We start from the raw sequence: 21,057 nt of genomic DNA, 5'->3' as shown, positions 1-21,057 counted from the left end.
AAGGTCAAACAATAATGAAAGGATTTGCTAATGTGAATTTGTTTTTCTTAACCAAACAAGAATTTTGTTGGGCAGATTGTAATTTAAGCTATATGGTGGTTGGCAGACGTGCACATCTTGCTCACTCAATAAAAGGTTTCCCCATGGAGTTGAAATGTTCTCATGTGAAACAGGCCTTACTATAATAACAGCTTTATAGCTATGCTGTTAAACAGGGTAATAAAGGACTTCAGTGACCTGTGTAATTTTACCACTGATGATGGAGAGAAAATCTTGTTTCTAAATTTGCTTGGGTCAGAAATCTCACTGATTGATCATTTGTGCTTCTTCAGCTAGGAGTGGCCTGTTCCAGGCTAGGCCTCAGATCTACACACCACTACCGGTCTCAGTCACCTGCTGTTCACATTAGTTGCCAGATCATTTCTGGACCACATTCAAGGTGCTCACAATAGAGTTTAAAGCTCTAAATGACTAAGGACTCTTAAATCTGAGAGGCTGTTTCATTCCCTACAGACCCTCTCAGGTGTTAAGATCAGCAAAGAGAGCAGTCTTTAGTTCCTCTTCCCTCAGAAGTTTGGGGTGGGGGTGATCTGGGCAAGAGCATTCCCTGTGGAAACCCCTAGGTTGAGGAATTCCCTCCCCACAGATCTGCCCGTGGCATCTTTATTATATAGTTTCCATTGCTTGCTGAAGATGCACCTCTTTACCCTGGCCTTTGACACTTGGGATATATATATATATTTAAGACCCATTCTATCCTTGCAACTGTAATTTGTTTTCAAGTGTTTTTAATATTGTATTTTTAAATTGCTGTGACCTGCCCTAGAGACTTAATCTGATTCATTTCCTACCCTTTACCATAAGTAATTAAAGGCAAATTATTCTAAAGTTCAGTAGTTGCTTGTTTAATTCTATTCGATTTTATCTAATGCAACCTCTCAGGTTGATGAAGCAGCCCTCTTAAAGCGTCACCAACAGGGATGGTTGATGGAAATCACTAGCAGTCTGGACCACTGTATTGCTCAGCTCAGGTATGGCTCAATAAACACATTCTTTAGCGTTTTGCTAATTAACTCCACATCCCACCAAAGGACTTTTCTGCAGTGTGGAGAAAAGGTCTGGGGCAGGCAACCCTCTCTGCCCTATCTCTGCTATGGTTTATTTCTAGTGCTTAACCTCACATTTCTCAGAAGTGAGTGACTACTAGGTCAGTGCTCCTCACTAAAATAAAAAACTCTCTTGGGGCTGGTCCTGACATCTGTTTCCCCTATTTGTTTTAAAGGTGTGTAGTGAAGAGGGGCAGAAACTGGCTAACAATTTAAGACTTTGCAATGGTGAAAAACATGAAACATGCAACTTGCCACATTCCTTGAAGTAGGAATTCGCACGTATAAAATTCTTGTCCTTTTTTTTCAGCACAATCAAGGCTCACGTCTTCTGCCATGTCTGCCTTAGTGCAGGTGTGTGGAATCTGTGGCATTCTGAGAAGTGTTGAACTACATCTCCCATCAACCCTGAGCATTCACCATGTTGACTGCAACTGATTAGAGTTGGAGAAAAAGAACATGGCGTGTGTGTCACAGGTTCCCCATACCTGCCTTAGTGTGAATAATTTTTCCACTTTGGAGCAGAACATACATGAATTCTTTAGTGCTTTGATCTCAAACTCAGTGGCGGAGCTTCATGCTCCAGCACCGGGGGGTAGAGAGCAGGCGGGGCCAGAGCTGGGGCGTGTCCCAAGGTGGGGCGTGCTGCTGCAGGGGCATGACGAGTGTCCTGGGGCGTGGCGCACTGCCTGCGGGGGCGTGGCACCCAGCACAGGCGGCGGGGGGACCGCAATGGCACCCCACTGGGGTTGCACTGCCGGGGGCGGTGCACTCCCCCCGCACTCCTCTTCCTCCGCCAGTGCTCAAACTGCAGAACCACACTATTAACATAAATATCACATAGCATAATATCACGTAACAGCAAGAATTGTCTGCCTGCTTTCAAACGTCTCACCTGATTCGCATCAGCCAGATACTATCCAATAACACATAGTACCATCTTGATTCATATATGTTTAATTTGTTAAAAAGAGTTATTCCTGCATTTTTGGAATTTCAAACACTTCAGAGTCTTAAAGGTAATAATCCAAGCCCTCAAGACCAGAACAGTTTCTGGTACCTACAGGACATCTGTGACATCCCTGCCTGAATACTCACTTTGACATCAGAGAAGATCAGCCAATGACATACAGAGAAATAGGACAGGCAGTCAGGCCAGATGTCAAGGAGGGGATTGTAAGAACAAAGAGGTCCCTGGATGTAGATGAGAAAAATGTAGCATGTCAGGAGAGTAGTTTTATCTCACTTTATAGTTTCAAGAGGATTCTAGACATTGTTATTTGCTTAAAAGTCTTCATCTGAACATCCCCCCCAGCAACGTTTTTTAGTATCTTTTAAACCTAAAACTATCGTGACATCGATTTTTTTTAAAATTAAGTTGCTTTTGAATTGTTAAAAGTTAATCCCTTTTGACTTGTACACAGAGAAGCAAAGAAGAAGAAAATGGCTCTTAGCCTGGGATATCATGGGAATGTGGTAGATCTTTGGTAAGTAGCTAATAATGAACCTTGCGATAGCAGGGGAGGAGCGGGGAATCCATGTTGCAGTTCTGATAAAAAATGTGTCGTGAAATTTCTCCCAGCCTCATTGATTTTAATGGGAGATTGAAGTATTTGTCATTGAAATCAGTGTGATTTACAAATGCCTGAAGTGTTGGTTGTGCCATTTCCTACAATGCGTCCATCCCTTAGCAATACAAAGGGGCTAATTTACCAAAGTTTCGTCTAGGTGCTCCTGGTATCTACTTTTCTATTTCCATACCAAAATCTGATCTATAGTTGTCCACTTTTTCCTCTTTCTGTGTGCAGGGAGAGACTTGCAGAGGAATTCAATACCACTGGAGAACTGCTAGCTGATTTGGGGTCTGACCAAACATCTTGTCACAATCCTTTTAATGGAGGCTACTACCCGGTACAGCTGAGCTTTAAGGAGGCTAACCAGCTCATGTCCAGCAATCCTGTGAAATTCCGAACCCTAGTGCAAGAGAGGTACTTCAATAATTTGAACAAGTTTTCTTGGGACAATTTTTTAAACAAAACTCTGCTTCTGTTGTGAGGTCAAATGTCTCTTGTAATATTCACTTTTCTTCTATAGACACAGTTAAGTTTGGGGTCTATCTATCTATCATCTATCTATCTATCTATCTATCTATCTATCTATCATCTATCTATCTATCTATCTATCTATCTATCTATCTATCTATCTATCTATATCTGTCTATCTATCTAGCTAGCTAGCTAGCTATAGGGGGGTGGAATTGATTTTGGAATGACATTCATAAAATCCGAACACCAGAAACTGCACACTGGGATATCAAATTCAGTCTGAAAGGATATCTCTTCATCAGCATCATACACTTATGACAAACTCAGGGGCAGAACTATGCACCAGAAAGAAGAATCCTCCTTTCTGAAGGTCGAAGCGGGCTACAGAAATGTCATTCATTTCTTCAGCCTTGCTCTAAAATCAAATCTGCAAATGACTGTGCAGGAAGAGGAGTTTTATTTCTGAGAATGCTGCAAATGTTAAGTGACCCAGCTGCATTGATTTTGAGCCATCGCCAGCTGCTTGTTTTTCCAATGCATACTCACAGGAGCTGGGAATTAGGGAATTGGGCTCTATAGATTAGCGGTAATGATTCTCATCCTGTAGCTTGTTCCTGTTAGGTCTCATTTTCATAAAAGATGGTTTGGGAGCCAGGAGTCACTCCGATCGACTGATGCTAGGTCAAACAGATTTGATGGTTTAAATTAGACACAACATGGCAGCAGATCCATTTGTCTGCCCAAATCAGAAGTGAGAAAAGGGTTTGACTTAAAGAACAAAAAGAGCATGTGAGTGAGGAGAGCTGAGTTGCCAGAAACTGAAATGTTCCACCTGAGTGATAACCATTCTTCCCTAGAATGTGAGAAGCCAGTGGTATTTCTGACTTCAAATTTTCCAGGGACAAGAAGGCCACTCAAGGAAGCTGGCTCAATAGTAGAAAGTTGCATTCAACATTGGGCAAACCATCCCTGCTCCCGTTGCCCAAGCACCTCCTTCCCCAGCTGGGTTTACTTCCAGTATCGGAGCCTCTCTGGGTTCAAAAGACATTCAAATATCAGACTGCAGGAAGATGGGGAAGACTTCGAGTCTGCTCGTCTATATATTCACTTTGTACATGATAGGGGCAGTCATTGCCCCCAAACCATGGTTGCCCACTCTCACACTTGCTGTCAGCCTATGTCAATTAATAGTTACCTTTTTAGGAACACAAATTCTTTTGCCAGGGCTGCATACCCATCCACTGAGATCTTCAAGGGAGACCTTGATCCCACCAACAGTTTCAGAGGCTGTTGGGAATGTAGGAAAGGGCCTTCTCTGTTGCAGTGCTCAGACAAAGGAAATCTCTCTCCTGGAAAGTTTGCCTAGGTCTTTCTTTAATGACCTTTATTTGTCTGATGAAAACTACCTCCTACTATTTTATTTATGTGCATGCAGTATTGACTATGTTGATGGATTGCTTGGGGATTTTTGTTTGTTTTTGCAGCTTAGGATTTCATACGTTATTCTTTCAGTATTTATTTTGATTGACTTCTTACTGCATTAATTTTATAACTCTTATGCTTCACCCTCCAATATTCCACTCTAAGGGCCCCTTTTGGATGGAAAAGTGCCTCATAAATTTCAATGCAAATAAATAAATACACCCATTTCATTATTTTACTGTGATGATCTTTTTCCTACCTTCTTCTAAGTTTGCAGTGTATCCTTGTCTCATGTTATCCTCAGAATAACAGTGTTAATTAGACTAGTCTCAGTCTTAATAATGAATTACACTTTTTAACTGCCCTTTATCCTGTAAGATCCCAGGGTGCTTTAAAGAATAAGCAAATCAAACACAGGACTGTAAATAACGGGTGGTATTAAATGCTAGTCCTACTCAGAGTAGACCCATTGCAATTAAGACATGGCAGACTTTGGTTCATTCATTTCAGGGCCTAGTGCATGCTCATAATTTTTCTTTATGGAAATTCATATAGTGTTGAGAGAACGTTATAACTTTCCATTTTCAGTCTGAGGAGACAAGTGGCTGCCATCAACAGGCTCTCTGACCAAGGAATGTTTTTCTGGGATTATGGAAATGCTTTCCTTCTAGAAGCTCAGAGAGCAGGTAAGTAGCGCTTTTCCTTTTTGCATAAGTTAAGCAAGTAGTGCATTTGGCCGAGTACAGCAGATAACATATCCCAAGAACAGGGGTGCTCCCCATGTTGCACATTTTCTACAGGAAAGGGGGGGGCGCTTTTCTGTGTAGGAAAAAGCATGTAACCATTGGTATATGATGATCTCACATTCAAGAAGAATCACATGTGAGTTTCATGTTAACTTCTCCTGCATGCAATACCTACTGTGTGGCATTTAAAATGTATAACTTTTTCCAATACGCCCCACTGGCAGCCAATTGGAGAGCTATCCAATCCTGCTCACCCAAACCCTGTCTGTAAAACTCTGGCAAAAGGGTTAAATCATCATCATCATCACATTTATATCCTATTTTTCTGCAGTCATATCCAGCACAACATGCAAAGCAGCATAATTCCATATCCAATAATAATAACAACTGTGTAGGGCTTTAAAGGTAAAAACAAAAAACAAAAAAACCCCCAGCACTTTAAATTGAAACTTATATTTAAATTGTTCCAAAGGTGCTGACATCGAGAAAAGAGGTACCAGCAAAGCTGAATTTCGATACCCTTCTTACGTCCAACACATTATGGGGTATGTAGGAGAGAATAAAATGTGGAACACTAATGTAGAAAGAAGACTTGAATCTTGTGCTTTGGGTGGGGATTAGGAAGAGAAGGAGAAAGACACTGGATGAGTTTTCCTGTTTGGGACCATTTTTTGTCATTCCTGTATATTCATAAAAACTGAATTGTCTTTTGTGATTAAATAATCTGTCGGTAGACCAGAAGCTATAAGATGGGTTCTTAAAAGCTGCAGTTCACAAAAGGTTTCCTAGCTACCCTTCACCGTACAGTCCCAGGGAAGATTACAACAGAATATACAATAATGAAAACAGATAAAACCACCAGAGTTATAAAAACTAAATGAAACCATTCCAGATAGAACAGAACAGTATAAATTCAGCGAAAGAGGTCGGTCCCATAAAACAAAATTCCTTAGTTGTCAAAGGCCAGAGTGCATCTTCAGCACAAGGAGAAAACGGTTAAGTGAAGATGCTAAACACACATCAGTGAAAAGGGTCTTCCACAATTTGGGGGCTTTACTTCCCTGTGCTTTTTGAGGGTGAAGGTACTATCAAGAGAAACCCTCTCTGCAGATCTTTAACACCCAAGAACGTCAGTAGGAGTGAAGATGGTCTCAGATATTTGGGACCTAAGTTGCTATAGGGCTTTAAACACTAATGTGAGCTCCTTGAATAGAGAAGCTCGTCCCATTTGCCACTCTGTCATGTGGATATGAACATGTATAGAGAGCTGGTGGGGATTTATCAGACAAATTCTGAGCTGGAGGAAAGTATAGTGGTACCTTGGGTTAAGAACTTAATTCATTCTGGAGGTCCATTCTTAATCTGAAACTATTCTTAACCTGAGTTACCACTTTAGCTAATGAGGCCTCCTGCTGCTGCCATGCTGGCGCCGCACGATTTCTGTTCTCACCCTGAAGCAAAGTTCTTAACCTGAGGTACTATTTCTGGGTTAGCAGAGTCTGTAACCTGAAGCATCTGTAACATGAGGTACCACTGTAATGAGAGAATCGAGCAAGAGAGATGAAACACTTGAGAGACAAAGCGCAGTGTGTTCCAAGACTGAACTTACTCCCCCACTTTTCTTTTTTCTTTTTGCACCCCAGAGAATATAGACCAGCTAACACATCTTAAATGTAAATTATAGGGCATTCCAAAGGGAAATCCCTGCCTTTTCCACACTCCTTTCCTGCACTCCTGGTTTCATGCTGCATTACTAAACCAGGAATTACTAAACCCACCCTAGCTGCTAACTATGAATGTAGTTGAAGAATAAAATATGTTTTGTATCCAACCGAGTTCTTCTACCCATTGAAATGAATGGACATGACTAACCTAGGTCCATTACAGGTGACAACTATTTTAGGTGTGTCCAACTGATGCATAATTGCAGGTGTGTGGGTCCTTTTGGACTGGGAAGAGGGTGAAATGGGGACTAAATGCACTTATGCGTTCTTTTGCATGCCCTGCCAACATATGAAGGGGCCGGGAAGAGAAGCCCTGCAGGAAATGGTTGTTGCCTGTAATTTCAATGGGTCTACTCTGAGTAGAAGAAATTAGCTGGTTGCTTCTTCACTTAAACCTCCCTGTTCTTCTCTCAGAACGTGCTTATGACAGGTGTGATACCCACAGACAGAAACAGTAGCTTACATCTGTAAAGCCTTGGTGGAAATTCAAAAATAATGGCCCGAAGAACTTAGTGTTTGGATTAGTGTTTTTTTTTAAATAGCTGGAATTCTTTCATCTTCAGTTAATGAAAGAAAAGCATTGCTAACTGCCAGGATAAATATGGCAGGAATTTCAGCTATCTTCTAATCGTGAAACATATTCCCTTCCCAGTGACATTTTTTCTTTGGGATTTGGACCATTCCGTTGGGTTTGTACCTCAGGCAACCCAGAAGATTTGGCAACCACCGACTTCATTGCAACATCAGTGCTTGAGAAAGCTGTGCTTCAGGGAGGTAAGACGACCCATTTTCTAGTATGGAAGGTGAATCTGGGATATGGATAAACCTACCTGCAGTTTATTGTGTCTTGCAACTAAGACCATAAATACCAAATTATTATCCACTTCAAGGTAAATTTCCCAGACAGACACATCTTCTGGGTGCGAAATGTCAGAGGTGCCCTGCTGGATCAGGCCAAGGACACATCCAGCCCAGTGCTCTGTTCTCACAGAGGCCAACCAGAGGCCTTTGAGAAGCCCTCATGCAGGACATGAGCAAAATGGCACTCTCTCCATCTGTGATTCCCAGCAACCGGTGTTCTAAGGCATGCTGCCTCTGACAGCGGAGTTCACATATGTCTTTTATAGCCATTGGAACTTGCCATTTCCATGTGTATTTGCAGGGTCATTGACACCTGCAACCCCTTCCTCTATTACAGGCAACAAAACCAAGTAAATCTTGAGTAGAAACATCAAGAGGAGGCCAGAGGGACTGACAGAGTGTAGGGCTCAGAGTGGGAGATCTGGGGTAAAATGAGAGGTTGTATTTAACATAGCATTAAGGCTAATCCTCCATCAGCACAAGGATTTCTATTTGCACAATATAATGTTCTCCCCCCCCCCCAACCACTGTGTGGCTCCTAAATCTGCTCTGGGGGTTCCACCAACCCTCCAGGGAAGATCTGAAGATGGCAAGCACAGGGGCAGGAGGGGAGGAAATTGCACTAGTGGTAATCCTTGCATGAGTTCAGTTATTTAGTTGAATACCACCCCATCTATGCAACTGAGCTTTTGGGGAATAAGATGGGATGCAGATACGACAGACTGAATAGAATATAATATTTTCATACAATGAGGTCCTATACCTGATGACACACTGGAAGCAAAATAATTCATGTTGTCATGCTTAAGGAATGAACAGCGGTTTTGCCATATGAAGGCTTCATTACTTGGCTTTCTGATCTTGACATCTCTTAGCTGGTTTGCTGGCAAAGGATTGAAGGCTTCCTGTAAGATGGGAGTGGACAACCAGTGGCTGCACGTGTCCCTCAGCCTGATTTAATGTCGCCCTCGGCCTAATTTCAAAATCCCTCTGCAAGGGATAGTTTTAGACTTCTGGCAAGAGTGGTCTGTTCTTCTGCCAGCAACCTGTTTGGTAGAATGAAGGAGGGAGTGAAAGAGAAAAAGGAGTGCCAGAGAGAGAGAATGAGAGAGGATGAGAGAGAAGGTGTAGACCCACCCACATATAGTTCTAGTCCTGCCCTCTGCCAGCATACAGCCCCTGACACCTGAGAAAATGTGCCCCTCAATATTAACAAAGTTTGCTAACCCCACTACAGTACTTTAAATATGATTTTAATTTATTTATTTTTAAGGAAATGAGTAGATGTGAACACATTGCTGGCAACGGCCCCAAACTTTGGAATTGAAAAAAGAGCACCTTTGCCTAATAACACACATAGAAAGCTGCAATACTAAGGCAGACCATAGTTCAACTAGCTCAATATGGCTTGTTGTTGTTGTTGTTTAGTCATTTAGTCGTGTCCGACTCTTTGTGACCCCATGGACTAGAGAACGCCAGGTACTCTTGTCTTCCACTGCCTCCCGCAGTTTGGTCAAACTCATGCTGGTAGCTTCGAGAACACTGTCCAACCATTTCGTCTTCTGTCGTCCCCTTCTCCTTGTGCCCTCCATCTTTCCCAACATCTGGGTTTTTTCCAGGGAGTCTTCTCTTCTCATGAGGTGGCCAAAGTATTGGAGCCTCAGCTTCATGATCTGTCCTTCCAGTGAGCACTCAGGTCTGATTTCCTTCAGAATGGATAGGTTTGATCTTCTAGCAGTCCATGGGACTCTCAAGAGTCTCCTCCAGCACCATAATTCAAAAGCATCAATTCTTCGGCGATCAGCCTTCTTTATGGTCCAGCTCTCACTTCTAGTAACTGGCAATAGTGCCAGAGTTTCAGACAGGGGTATCACCCAGCCCTACCTGGTTTTAAACAGAGTCTTTCCTAGCTCATACCTGGGGATGCTAGGGGTTGAACCTAAGAGTTTTTGAATGCAAGGAGCATGTTCTGCCACTGAGTTACGGTCCTTCTGCAAAGGTACCTCTACCCCCTGCCCATATGGCACTATAGGGGGCCTGCAAAAGACTATTATGTTTTGTGTGATTGGGTGATGACAAACACAGTGACAAGCTGGAATGCTCTCATTCTCACAGTGCAGATATTCCCGGAAGGTATGGCATCCGACCCTAGAAAGACTGCCTTGACTTTCCCACTGTTCAAGGGGGATAGAGACCCAAACTATTTTAATGCAAGATAAAGCTCTAAGACTGTGTCTCACAAGAAAGTGCCCATCAGAATTGTGTGTGTGTGTGTATGTGTATATATATATAGACATTTTAAAAATCCAGCTGACTGAAGGAGATTAGGTCGCATCTCAGTTATTGAATTTGTTGTTGTGCTTGGCAGAGCAATGGACAGAGGAATTCAGAGAGAAACAACTACTGAATTTCAGTGGGGTGGATGTCTAATAAGATGAACCTTTCTAGGAATCCCCTTTGACCTCTTCGTTACTGAATGCTCTGCTTGCCATTCAACTATGCTATAGCTAGAAGCAGAACTTCAGCTACAGTCCTCATCTTCAAGAGTGACATATTGGAAGGTTGAGAAAGCCAGTTGAATGGATCTCTGCAGGGTTTGTTAACATGGGGAAGTGTGTGGTTGCTTTACCCCGGACCTAGCTGGCACCCCAAACCACGTTTACCATTCTTTTGGAAAAGTTCCAGAAGTGGAGGGATTATGGTGTGGTCAGTGTGAGCTGAGTGGCAAAAACTGTGCCTGTGGTGAAGCAAACACACAGTGGCTTCACTGTGAACCAAATTCCTCCTGGTTCCAGTCAACCCATATTCTCCATATGGACATTTGAATTGCCTCTTTGTCTTCCACAGATAGGTACAGAACATGGCCTCATGGGATCCATTTTTGACACACCAAGTCAGCAACTTTAGATCAAGCTGGCCATTGAGTGGCTGGTTAATAGCTACAGTCGCTCCTTTGTTGGGCCATTCAAACACTCCTCTTGTGGAATGTGCATATCATTAGTATAATGACCAAAACAAAATTCCAATTCTTTGAATTTGGGACATTCCACATTCAGGCTCCTAGCCATACACTGTCATTCTGAAGAAGCGAAGCTGCCTCTGTTTTAAATAATAATAGTAATAATAATAATAATAATAATAATAATAATAATAATAATAATAATAATAAAATTAATTTTATCAAGCAGAATTGAAAAGGAATGCCAAAAACTGTAGAGACAGAAACCTGTCACATTATTTATTTATTATTATTAAAAAAATGTTTTTACCTTGCTTTTTCCTTTAAGACACACATGACAGAAGAAGCATTTAAATGATCAGTTAAAAATGCAAACTAATAGACGAGGGGTAACAACATGGTGCTTTTTCCAGATGCTGCTGAACTACATCTCCTATCATCCCTGATCATTGGCCATAACAATAGCTGGTTCTGATGCAAACTGGAGTTCAAAACCATCTAGGGGGCACCACATTGGCACCCTCTAGACAGATAAAGTAGTTACAGCAGGTAAAGCACTTCGAGTATTGGATATTTCAGGAGAGGTTATCACTAATGACTTGGAAGGTTAGATGCCGACTGCAAAGGAAGGTCCTCACATAGTGAGGACAGAAAGCAACCAAAGAGGGGGCAAAGTGAGCTTTCTTAGGTGGAGAGTTATGCAGCCATAGAAAAGGTGTCCCAGTCCTAAGCCATTTGGGGCTTTAACAGTCGCAAACTGCTATTTAATATATTTTTCATAGAATGTGCAGAAAGGCCACCACAGGGAGAACTTTTAGATCTGCTCTAATCACATCAAATGAAAAGTTTTCCTGTGAGGTCAATTACCTCACAGTCAGCTGTGAGCAACTGATGAGTAGCCAAGTGATTCTCATGCACGGGGAGCAAGCCCTTAAACTTTATAGCCTTTGATGCTATATGCCACACCATGCTATGAAGCAGAAAGAAGGACTACCACACAATGTGAAGCAGAAGGAAAAGATATGAGGACCAAGACCAGTCTTCAGCTAAGAAACTTGTTAACCCACCCACCTCAGGTGTACAGAAGCCTCTGCGTGGCTGTATCAGCTGTCAGTTCCAGTGATTTTTTATGTGTACATGGAGAGCTGTTCCATCTTTCTCACCAGCATTGATGGTGGTGCTGGTACCACTCCTTTTGTTAGCTGTTACTTCCAGCTCTCTGCTAAGGGCAGTCAATAGATAAATAGCAATGGAAGAAGAAGAAGAAGAAGAAGAAGAGTTTGGATTTGATATCCCGCCTTTCACTCCCTTTAAGGAGTCTCAAAGCGGCTAACATTCTCCTTTCCCTTCCTCCCCCACAACAAACACTCTGTGAGGTGAGTGGGGCTGAGAGACTTCACAGAAGTGTGACTGGCCCAAGGTCACCCAGCAGCTGCATGTGGAGGAGCAGAGACGCGAACCCAGTTCCCCAGATTAGGAGACTACCACTCTTAACCACTACACCACACTGGCTCCAGGAAGCATCAGGTGTGCTATTGAAAGGACTAGACTAATTCCTGGTGCCTGTGGCAACCCTCAGAACTATAGCTACTACAAGCAAATAGACTTCTGTGTAGCAGAATGCCCAGGATACTTTGGTTGTTGCGCATTAACCTATATAAAGTGTTAGACTGAATCATAGTCTAATGCTGGTGTTTTGCACCACACACACTCAAATGTGATTATAGTTGCTAAAGTCAAAAATTATGGTTACTAAAGTCAAAATTAGTATGTCCAAGGTTATCCCGTTGAAGTGACACTCTGTAAAAATTGGAATATCTGCTGAGAAATGATGACCTCTCTGCATCAAGGCTGGCGTGGGAGTGAAATTGTCTTTACCGGTTTTATGTGAAGAATGTGCTTTCCTGTGTATATTTGGAGAGGCTTGGATGATGTAAAAATAAAATACAAAATAACTCTGAGGCTAGGGAGTCAGTTTCCTTGCTGACACAAATAATGTGGCTGAGATCACAACATACTTTTAGTATCTTCTGGAACCTAAATAAAGATCAGCAAGCAGCAGAGGCAACAAAGTAAATTGATAAAGGATCGGTTTCATGAGAAAAGAGGCAACTTTCCCCCCTTTTTATTTTAAATGTGAGATTCAGCAATTCAGGAAGGATTTTCAAAGTCAAGCTAATGAAAGGTCAGTGATTCTACCTAGGAAGGGTGAATGAATTGCCGCACTTGGACAGAATAGAAGTGGGCAGTCCATGCTTGTTCCTTGAGCAGTTTTGCACCCCAGATTTACCATGTTTGTTTTCCAGGGTGATCTAAAGCCTTTCAGAGATATTAATACTCCCTTTTGTATTTGTTCTGTCATATTTTGCAAATGCCCATTAAACACATTTTTTCATTCAAGTCTCCCATTGTCCTTTTACAGGATAGTTCCCTATGGAATTTAAAATGCAGTATAATTCTCCTAAGGAAGCAGATGTGTTATTCATGGTTATTAAAAAGACAGGCATATTAATCCTCAACGCTTAATTAAAGGATCTTGCAGTTGAACTGCAAGCATCATGGAAGAGATCATGCCTGGGCAGGCTTAAAATAATGTCTCCTCAGTATTGGTGCACATATTTGACATTTATCTCTGGCAGTTGGTTATATTTGGTCATGAACATGCTATCTTGCTTTTGTTATTTTATTGGAAACCGCTTTGGGATTACAGTGTGATGAAGGGTGGTTTATTAATTTGCTAAATAGATAAAGTACAGTGTTACCTCAGGTTACAAACACCTCAGGTTACAACCACTTCAGGTTACTTCTGCTAACCCAGAAGTATTACCTTGGGTTAAGTACTTTACCTCAGGATGAGAAGAGAAATCGCGTGGCGGTGGCGCAGCAGCAGCGGCAGGCAACATTAGCTAAAGTGGTACCTCAGATTAAGAACGGTTTCAAGTTAAGAATGGACCTCTGGAACAAATTAAGTTCGTAACCAGAGGTACCACTGTAAATTATTTCCTTTGCTGATAGGCCGTGCATGTTTATGTGCAAGACTAATGGCAATCAATCAATCAATCGTTTATCCACCCTCCATTCCTATTTAACTTGTCATCTTAAAGGTGCTCATGCCATTTTCATTCCCTGTATCTTATTCTCTATATAGTGTATCTGCGTGCTGGCCTCTGGATTTACCACATGGCTTAGGCTGCAATGTACTCACTTTATGAGCCATTTTGTCCCCTCTCCCCTCCTCTTGTCCAGTGACTGCATCTGTGAAGCAGCAATACTCCGATAACATCCGCTGGATCCAGGAAGCCAGGAGGCACAATTTGGTATGTGGATCCTGCCAACTAAAAGAATGACTGTGTGCGGTGCTCAGATTCAGTGTCATCATTTTAAAGGGCATAGTTTCCAAATGGAAGACTGAGCCCAATCAAAAACCTAAAACTGTTGTCTTGGTAAATGGTTGTCTCTGTGTTCTCAGTGCCAGAATCTCACTGGCACCTTCCTAAAGCAATTTACATATAGGCAGGGGAGGGGGACAGAGTGGGGCTATAGTATTCAGGCTTGTGTATGTGACATTTGCCTTGGCCTCCAGGCCTCTGAAAAAAAATTAATCACCTTCTGGATACAGAGGCGTCTCATGCGCCTGCATTCATGAGCATCCCAGTTCACACTATCACATTTTCCTCATTCATTTGTGGCTTGAGTAGATCAGACAGCATGTGATAAAATGGCCATGCGGCTATGCTGCCTTCTGCATTTTGAATCACATTTGCCACATCATTGCAAAGCTGCCATTATTGGGCTGAGCAATGATATGGCTTGCAAGGAGGAATAAACTAATTCTCTCAGTTCTGCTCCATGAAACGTCTGAAATTATGACATTCCTTTTGGTTCCATTCCAGTTGAGTAATAATAGCACTCCCAGTTTTTGGAATAGAATGGATTTTGTGCATGTGTCCAAAATGAAGAAATACACAAACCTTTTCCTAAAAAAATAAATAAATGCATCTCACTCTTTTTTTTTTTTTAAAAAAGTAAAAACAAATTGGCCAGAATTGCACTTCTAATTCACTTAAGGGTGTGTATGATTTCTGCCAAGTCCACCTCCATATGCAGCTGCTCCAAGCTGCATTCCCACACCATTCCCAAGAACCAACAACAACCCATGGGATCAAATCTTTGGGATCACAGTGGGCTGTGGAAAGGGGGGGACAGGAAAGTCCGATACTATGAACACAAATTTTGTTTCAAAGGCAAATTAGGGTCCAAGCCATTGCTTGAATTTTTATTGTTGTTGTTTTTAATGTTTGCAATATCCAATAGCTAATTTTTTGGGGGGAGATTAAAATTGAGGTGCCTTTTGTGGGGAGTTCATTTTTTAAATTTGCATTGTTTTTTACTACAAAGATATAAGGTTTGAAAACAGTTTACAGGTTTTATTTCCAATTAAGCATACACACATTGTGTTAAAGAAAAGATGCAGAAAAGAGAGGAATCTCCTCTTGTTGGCTTGCCAAATTCTGGAAATGTACCTCCCAAACAATAACAGATTTTAATTTTTGCTCCATTAAACATATCTGACTCAGTGGAACCTCAAAATCTGGGTTGGAACTCTGCAAAGGTGGATTATCTAAGTAGCCCTGGTTCCAAGCTTGGCTGTATGCAGAATCCAACCTAGTTCTATTCATGTCACTAGTTCTCACTGAGGTGATAAACATGCATGCAGGGCGGACCTATCATGATGGATTGCTTTTTTATACGAAAATTCTCTGCTCTTAGAAAACTAAGCACCAGAGAAAAGGTGGAACCCTTGTCCCTGACACCTATTTTCCTTTGCACAGAGAAGCATTAAAACATTTGAGGTGCCCCATCTGCAATCTGAAGTAGCCCAGCTCAGACACAGATTTATTACTTTAGCAAAAACTAGGCCATAGTTGCTGCACTAAATCATGTATTGGAAGGGGCTTTGTAAATTGGAAGGGGCTTTGGAAAATTTCCAAGCTAACAGGACTTTCAGGGAATATTTTCATTTCTGGCATGCATACCTTTAAAGAAAAAGTGCTTTCAGGCAGTCCAAGGCAGCCAATGTGTGATTTATTCTTATGATGAGCATTAGTCCTTCAGCACCAAAAGCCAAGCATGAATCCCAAAGCATGGGTAAACTGCCCACTGCTATTTTTGTCCAACATTAGAAATGTTTCAAATGACACCCTGTCAGTACAAATGACCTAAATGTGAAAAGCTTAAGTGCTAAAGCTCTAGGATTGGGATGAACCAGGTGTTGCCAAACTCTGGGAGCCTGGGAGGCACATTTGCAAACCAGATAACTGTTGCTGGGGCCACACATACACCACAACTGTGCACCCAGACACAATTCTTTAATAGACATCTGAAGGCAGCCCTGTACTGTATAGGGAAGCTTTTAATGTGTGATGTTTTGCTGTGGTTTTATAATTTGCTGGAAGCCACCCAGAGTGGCTAGGAAAACCCAGTCAGATGGGCAGCATATTAATAATAATAATAATAATAATAATAATAATAATAATAATAATAATAATTTATTTCAAGCCTAATGACATCATCATAACGTAATCATTGAAGATGGGTATTGTGAGGAAGAGAAATGTCACTGGCTCACATCTGGAGCATTGGAGATATTTCTATTATTTCTATTTTCTAGGTTGTGGGTTCCCAAGCCAGAATTTTGTACTCAGATCAGAAGGGTCGTGTTGCTATTGCACTGGCTATTAACCGAAGCATCGCCGAAGGAAAAATTAAGGTACGTTCTCTTTGCATATATCACTTTGGTGTGACCTGCTTCTTTTCCTCTAGCATACAAGATTGGCCTGTGATGGAAAAAGCCATATGGTTCTGCTATCTAGTAAATACATGTTGAACAATCACCCACATTGGCAGGATAAGGTAAAACATTGGGACAAGGATATTTTCTTTAAAAATGCAAACCACCTGAAGCAAATGAATGTGCAGCAGAATAACAAAAGAATATCGGGTTGAAATTGTGGGATGTGAAACACAGAGCAGTCAAATACAACATTCCTAGAGTGGACATAAAAGGGGGTGTCTGGACCAGCCAGTCGGAACTTCCTGTTTCCTCCTGGGCTGGGACAGACTTCCTCTACATGCAACCAGAGGTGGGCATGACCTCACCTATGCAGGTAACAGTCATATCTTTCTCTGACTCCATTCCTCGAAGAAGCAACATCTACTTAGTCTGAGATGCTCTCTTGGTTTCCAAGAGAGGACAAAAGAACTATCTCCTTATGGGATAGATTCCAGGTATATATATTTTGTAACCTAAGTTTGCCTTCTGGGATCCATTTGTGAACAGAATGTGAGTAAACTATTTTATATAATTTTATACAAGACTGTGTTGTGTCTAATCTTTTTATGCGGGGATAAGGGGAAATTACCAAGAAACCTATTTTAGAGGCTTAAACAAGCCTAGCAAAGACATTATCTGCTGTACAAGTTTTAAAAGGGGAATGTTACTCTGTTAAATTGTAGAACTTTTAACACAAGTTGGGAAGGATATACGGTAATTTAACAATATATATCCTCTCTTGCCTCCCTGAACATTCCCACAGAAATGAAGTTGGCGCTAACACTAACCACATGGTATGATAAGGTTTTGTATAAAATGTGGGGTTTTAAAAATTTGTTTCTGAACCCAACTCCTTTTTTAAAACCTGTTAGGAATGACCAGTGGTTTTCACAGATATTCCTTCCTATTTATTTCAGTACAACGATTCATGGCAGAGAAATGTGGCTAAAGTATCTTTTCTGTCCAGGGGGCATACAATAGGAAATAACCGTGCATATCAGCTTCCAGTATTGGACCCCAGGATCTTTCTTGGGATCTCCAGAAAGGCCCATTAATATAAGATACTTTTATCAATCAAGAATGACTATAAATGAAAAACGTAGGTCAAACCCTCATGCCGATCTATCATCTCTCTCTCTTTCTGCATGATCTAATGTCATGGTTTCCATCTTTATAAGTGCACTACAAGCAGACCACATAATTTGCTAGCAGCCTAAAACAGGGCCATGCTCCATATCTTTCCACTTCAATAAGTTTAAGCTTTTTATCAAACACAAGCACTCACTGCTAAAGTCTTTCCCTGAGAAGATGTCAGCTGGTACCTCCATCTGGACTGGTCTCCATGCTAAAATAATTTACAGCAGGGATTGAGGATGAAGATAATCCTTTAATCTTGCCAGAAGATCAGAAACAAAAATTTGTTCTCCTCACCAGGTCTGTCGTTTCTGACCCATCCCATTAGAGACCCATGCCAGATGGCAATAGGGAATTCTGGGAGTGATTTAGGTTTGAAACCCTATGCCAACTTAAATAGAAGCAAGCCCCATTGAACTCAATGGGCCTTATCTTGAAGCAAGTATTTTTGGAATCTAAAAGGGTGGATTTTGTGATAACTCCTTCCCTGGTCTTTCTGCTGCCTTGTTACCTGGAGCTATGCCATAGTTTGGTTTAGTGTACATTTGTCAACTGAGGCTCTTCCTTTTAAATAGGAAGAATGATCTGTTCCCACCCCCCCACTTACCCTAGTTCCGACTGCTCTCTCCTCAGCTTTTATTTTATATTGCAGGCACCAGTTGTCCTTAGTCGAGATCACCATGATGTAAGTGGGACAGACAGTCCTTACAGAGAAACGTCGAACATCTATGATGGATCAGCATTTTGTGCAGGTCAGCTCAATAGGTGCATAGTCTCTTTTGAGCGATCAGAATTGATTAAGATGCGAAAAATAATTTCACTGAATAGCATGGAGAGTTTTAGACTGGTAGGTAGGTTGCCCGCAATTCAGTGATGTCAAAATAGGGGGTGAGGGAGATGCTGAATCATCCTTGGCTTGGAAGGTTAACTAGGTTATGGTAGTCTGAACTTCCATAGGGAATATCCTACTTTTTCCGAGGCAGTAAGTAGACAGAGATGGCATAAGCACGCACAAGGCGAGGTTAAAAAAAAAAAAAAAGGAGTTGTAAAAATAGCACATCCTTTGCAGCTAGAGTACAGAACTTGAGTGCACAACTTAAACACATAGACCAGGATACTGTAAACATTATATTATAACTATTTATAATGTAAATGGTCATTACCCCATCAATACACAGGGAACTAATTCAAAGAAGGACAAAGTGCCCATCCCTGAATAAAAGAGAGAATTTCAGAATCTACAGCTATTCTTGACCCTGAATGACAAGCTGAACCCACTGGTATTCCCATCTCTACCCAGCTAACCAAGATCCTAGCATCTGATAGGTGGAGCTACTAGAAATTAAACAAAATGTCAGGTGTCAGTTCATTGAATACAATTGTGGCAGTTCAAAACATAAAAATGCAGATATCCTGCCTAGTGGAGGGAAGGGGAAGAAAGGCCGATAATTAAATCACTGTGGAAATTCTCCTTCCTCCCAAGATTCTGCACATTTAATGGTTGGCATCTGTCTGTCTTGGGAGACCACGGTGGAGTGCACTTTCAGGGGTGAAGTCAAACCATTGGAGGGTTACAGTGCTTGCTGTGGCTGTAGAGACCAATACTGGAGAGATATGTTTTGCTGCAGCTGGGGCAGATGAAAGCGTCGAGACACACCATGGTGCTTCTTCTCTCTGCGCTCCTCCCAGCAGTCATTTCTCCTCTGGTTACTGCTAAAGGCCTTGACTGCCTATCTCCAAGCACTGTGGTCGTCTGCAAGGGGTTCCCACATGGCAATGCTGATGTTGCCAGCATGCATGTCATGTTTGCAGACATCTTTGTAATGCCTTCAGTTGCCCTGGATGACCTGTTTATTGCACATTCTTCCTGATTTGTTTGCACAAAGTTTGTGAGGAGCTTAGATGACACCAGCTGTTTGTTGAACATTCAGTCTTATTTGTGGGGGGTGTTGCATTATCTCACCTTTTTCAGTGCATTTCCCCATCTGTTCCTCTATTGGGAATGTTTGTGCAAGACCACAAAATCAACTTTAATTGTGCAGCCTGTATCTGAAGAAGTGTGCATGCACACGAAAGCTCATACCTAGAACTAACCGAGAACTAACTTAGTTGGTCTTTAAGGTGCTACTGGAAGGATTTTTTTTCTTTTATTTTGTTTTGTGCAGCCTGTATATGCTAGTGTGTGGTTGAATCTTGCCCTCCACCCCCCAAAAACAACATTCTGGAAACGCCCTTAGATATTTTCCAGGACGAGGAATTTGCTTGTAAATAATAACATTCCATTTTTATATGGTTGAATTTCAGATAAGCTGAAGTTACTTAAGAAGTGTTTATCAGTTTTATAAGTACACATAACATGAGAAAATGCATTTATATTTTTATTTAAAGGATTGTATTTTTATTTAAAGGCAGCCTTTCAGGGCAAAAGCCCTCCCAAGGCAATTTACAGCCACTGTAAACATACTTACTTGAAGCCAGTTAAATTAAACGAGAAACATCCAGCCTGCCCCAAACTGAATAACTCAGAGACATGCTAAAACGCATCAGCAATGCCTACAATCTATCACAAAGTGAAGTCCATTCTCAAGGAAAGGCCTTCAGAGACGTGATCTTTCCAAGGATTTCAACAGGCTCTGGAGAAGACTGTGATCTGTTATGCCTGGGTTGGGGAGTCTGTTACCTCCTAGATGTTGCTAGACTTCAGCTCTCATAATCCCTGACCATTAGTCCTGCTGGCTGGCGCTGCCTGCCTGATCACCTGTCTGAGGGAAGGACAGGTCATGAGCCAGCATAGTGATGCTCATAAGGAGGAGAAGCAGAAGCAGACACTCCTTGGGCTGCCTGCCCTGGTCAGGCCTATTCCTCATAAAGTGGTACCTCAGGTTACATATGCTTCCGGTTACAGACTCCGCTAACCCAGAAATAGTACCTCGGGTTAAGAACTTTGCTTCAGGATGAGAACAGAAATTGTGCTCCGGTGGCGCAGCGGCAGCAGGAGGCCCCACTAGCTAAAGTGGTTCTTCAGGTTAAAAACAGTTTCAGGTTAAGTACAGACCTCCGGAACGAATTAAGTACGTAACCAGAGGTACCACTGTAGTTCAGGTGACTCACTAAGGATGTCTAGAGTTCCGGAATTAGCACTGGCTGTGCTTTAAATTGCTATGGCATCTGGCAGCAATCTCAAGTTTGCCACACAGATCTGCTACCATCGCATTTGCTTTAGCCCT

General features: G+C 41.8%; 1 protein-coding gene across 1 annotated transcript in view; it reads left to right on the top strand.

Moving 5' to 3' along the window:
• The window catches only part of UROC1 (urocanate hydratase 1), a 48,425-nt gene that overhangs the window by 17,995 nt on the left and 9,373 nt on the right, over positions 1-21,057 (top strand). The window contains exons 9-17 of the mRNA XM_081852831.1: positions 943-1,031; positions 2,531-2,593; positions 2,915-3,094; positions 5,162-5,259; positions 5,792-5,864; positions 7,696-7,817; positions 14,110-14,180; positions 16,535-16,633; positions 18,483-18,582. Of these exons, the coding sequence (XP_081708957.1) occupies positions 943-1,031; positions 2,531-2,593; positions 2,915-3,094; positions 5,162-5,259; positions 5,792-5,864; positions 7,696-7,817; positions 14,110-14,180; positions 16,535-16,633; positions 18,483-18,582 (895 nt within the window). The remainder of the gene's footprint in view (positions 1-942; positions 1,032-2,530; positions 2,594-2,914; positions 3,095-5,161; positions 5,260-5,791; positions 5,865-7,695; positions 7,818-14,109; positions 14,181-16,534; positions 16,634-18,482; positions 18,583-21,057) is intronic.

The sequence above is a fragment of the Podarcis erhardii genome (assembly GCF_964252035.2).
Source record: "Podarcis erhardii genome assembly, chromosome: 2".
In the NCBI taxonomy this organism is placed as follows: Eukaryota; Metazoa; Chordata; class Lepidosauria; order Squamata; family Lacertidae; genus Podarcis; species Podarcis erhardii.
This window is presented reverse-complemented; position numbering and strand designations above follow the sequence as displayed.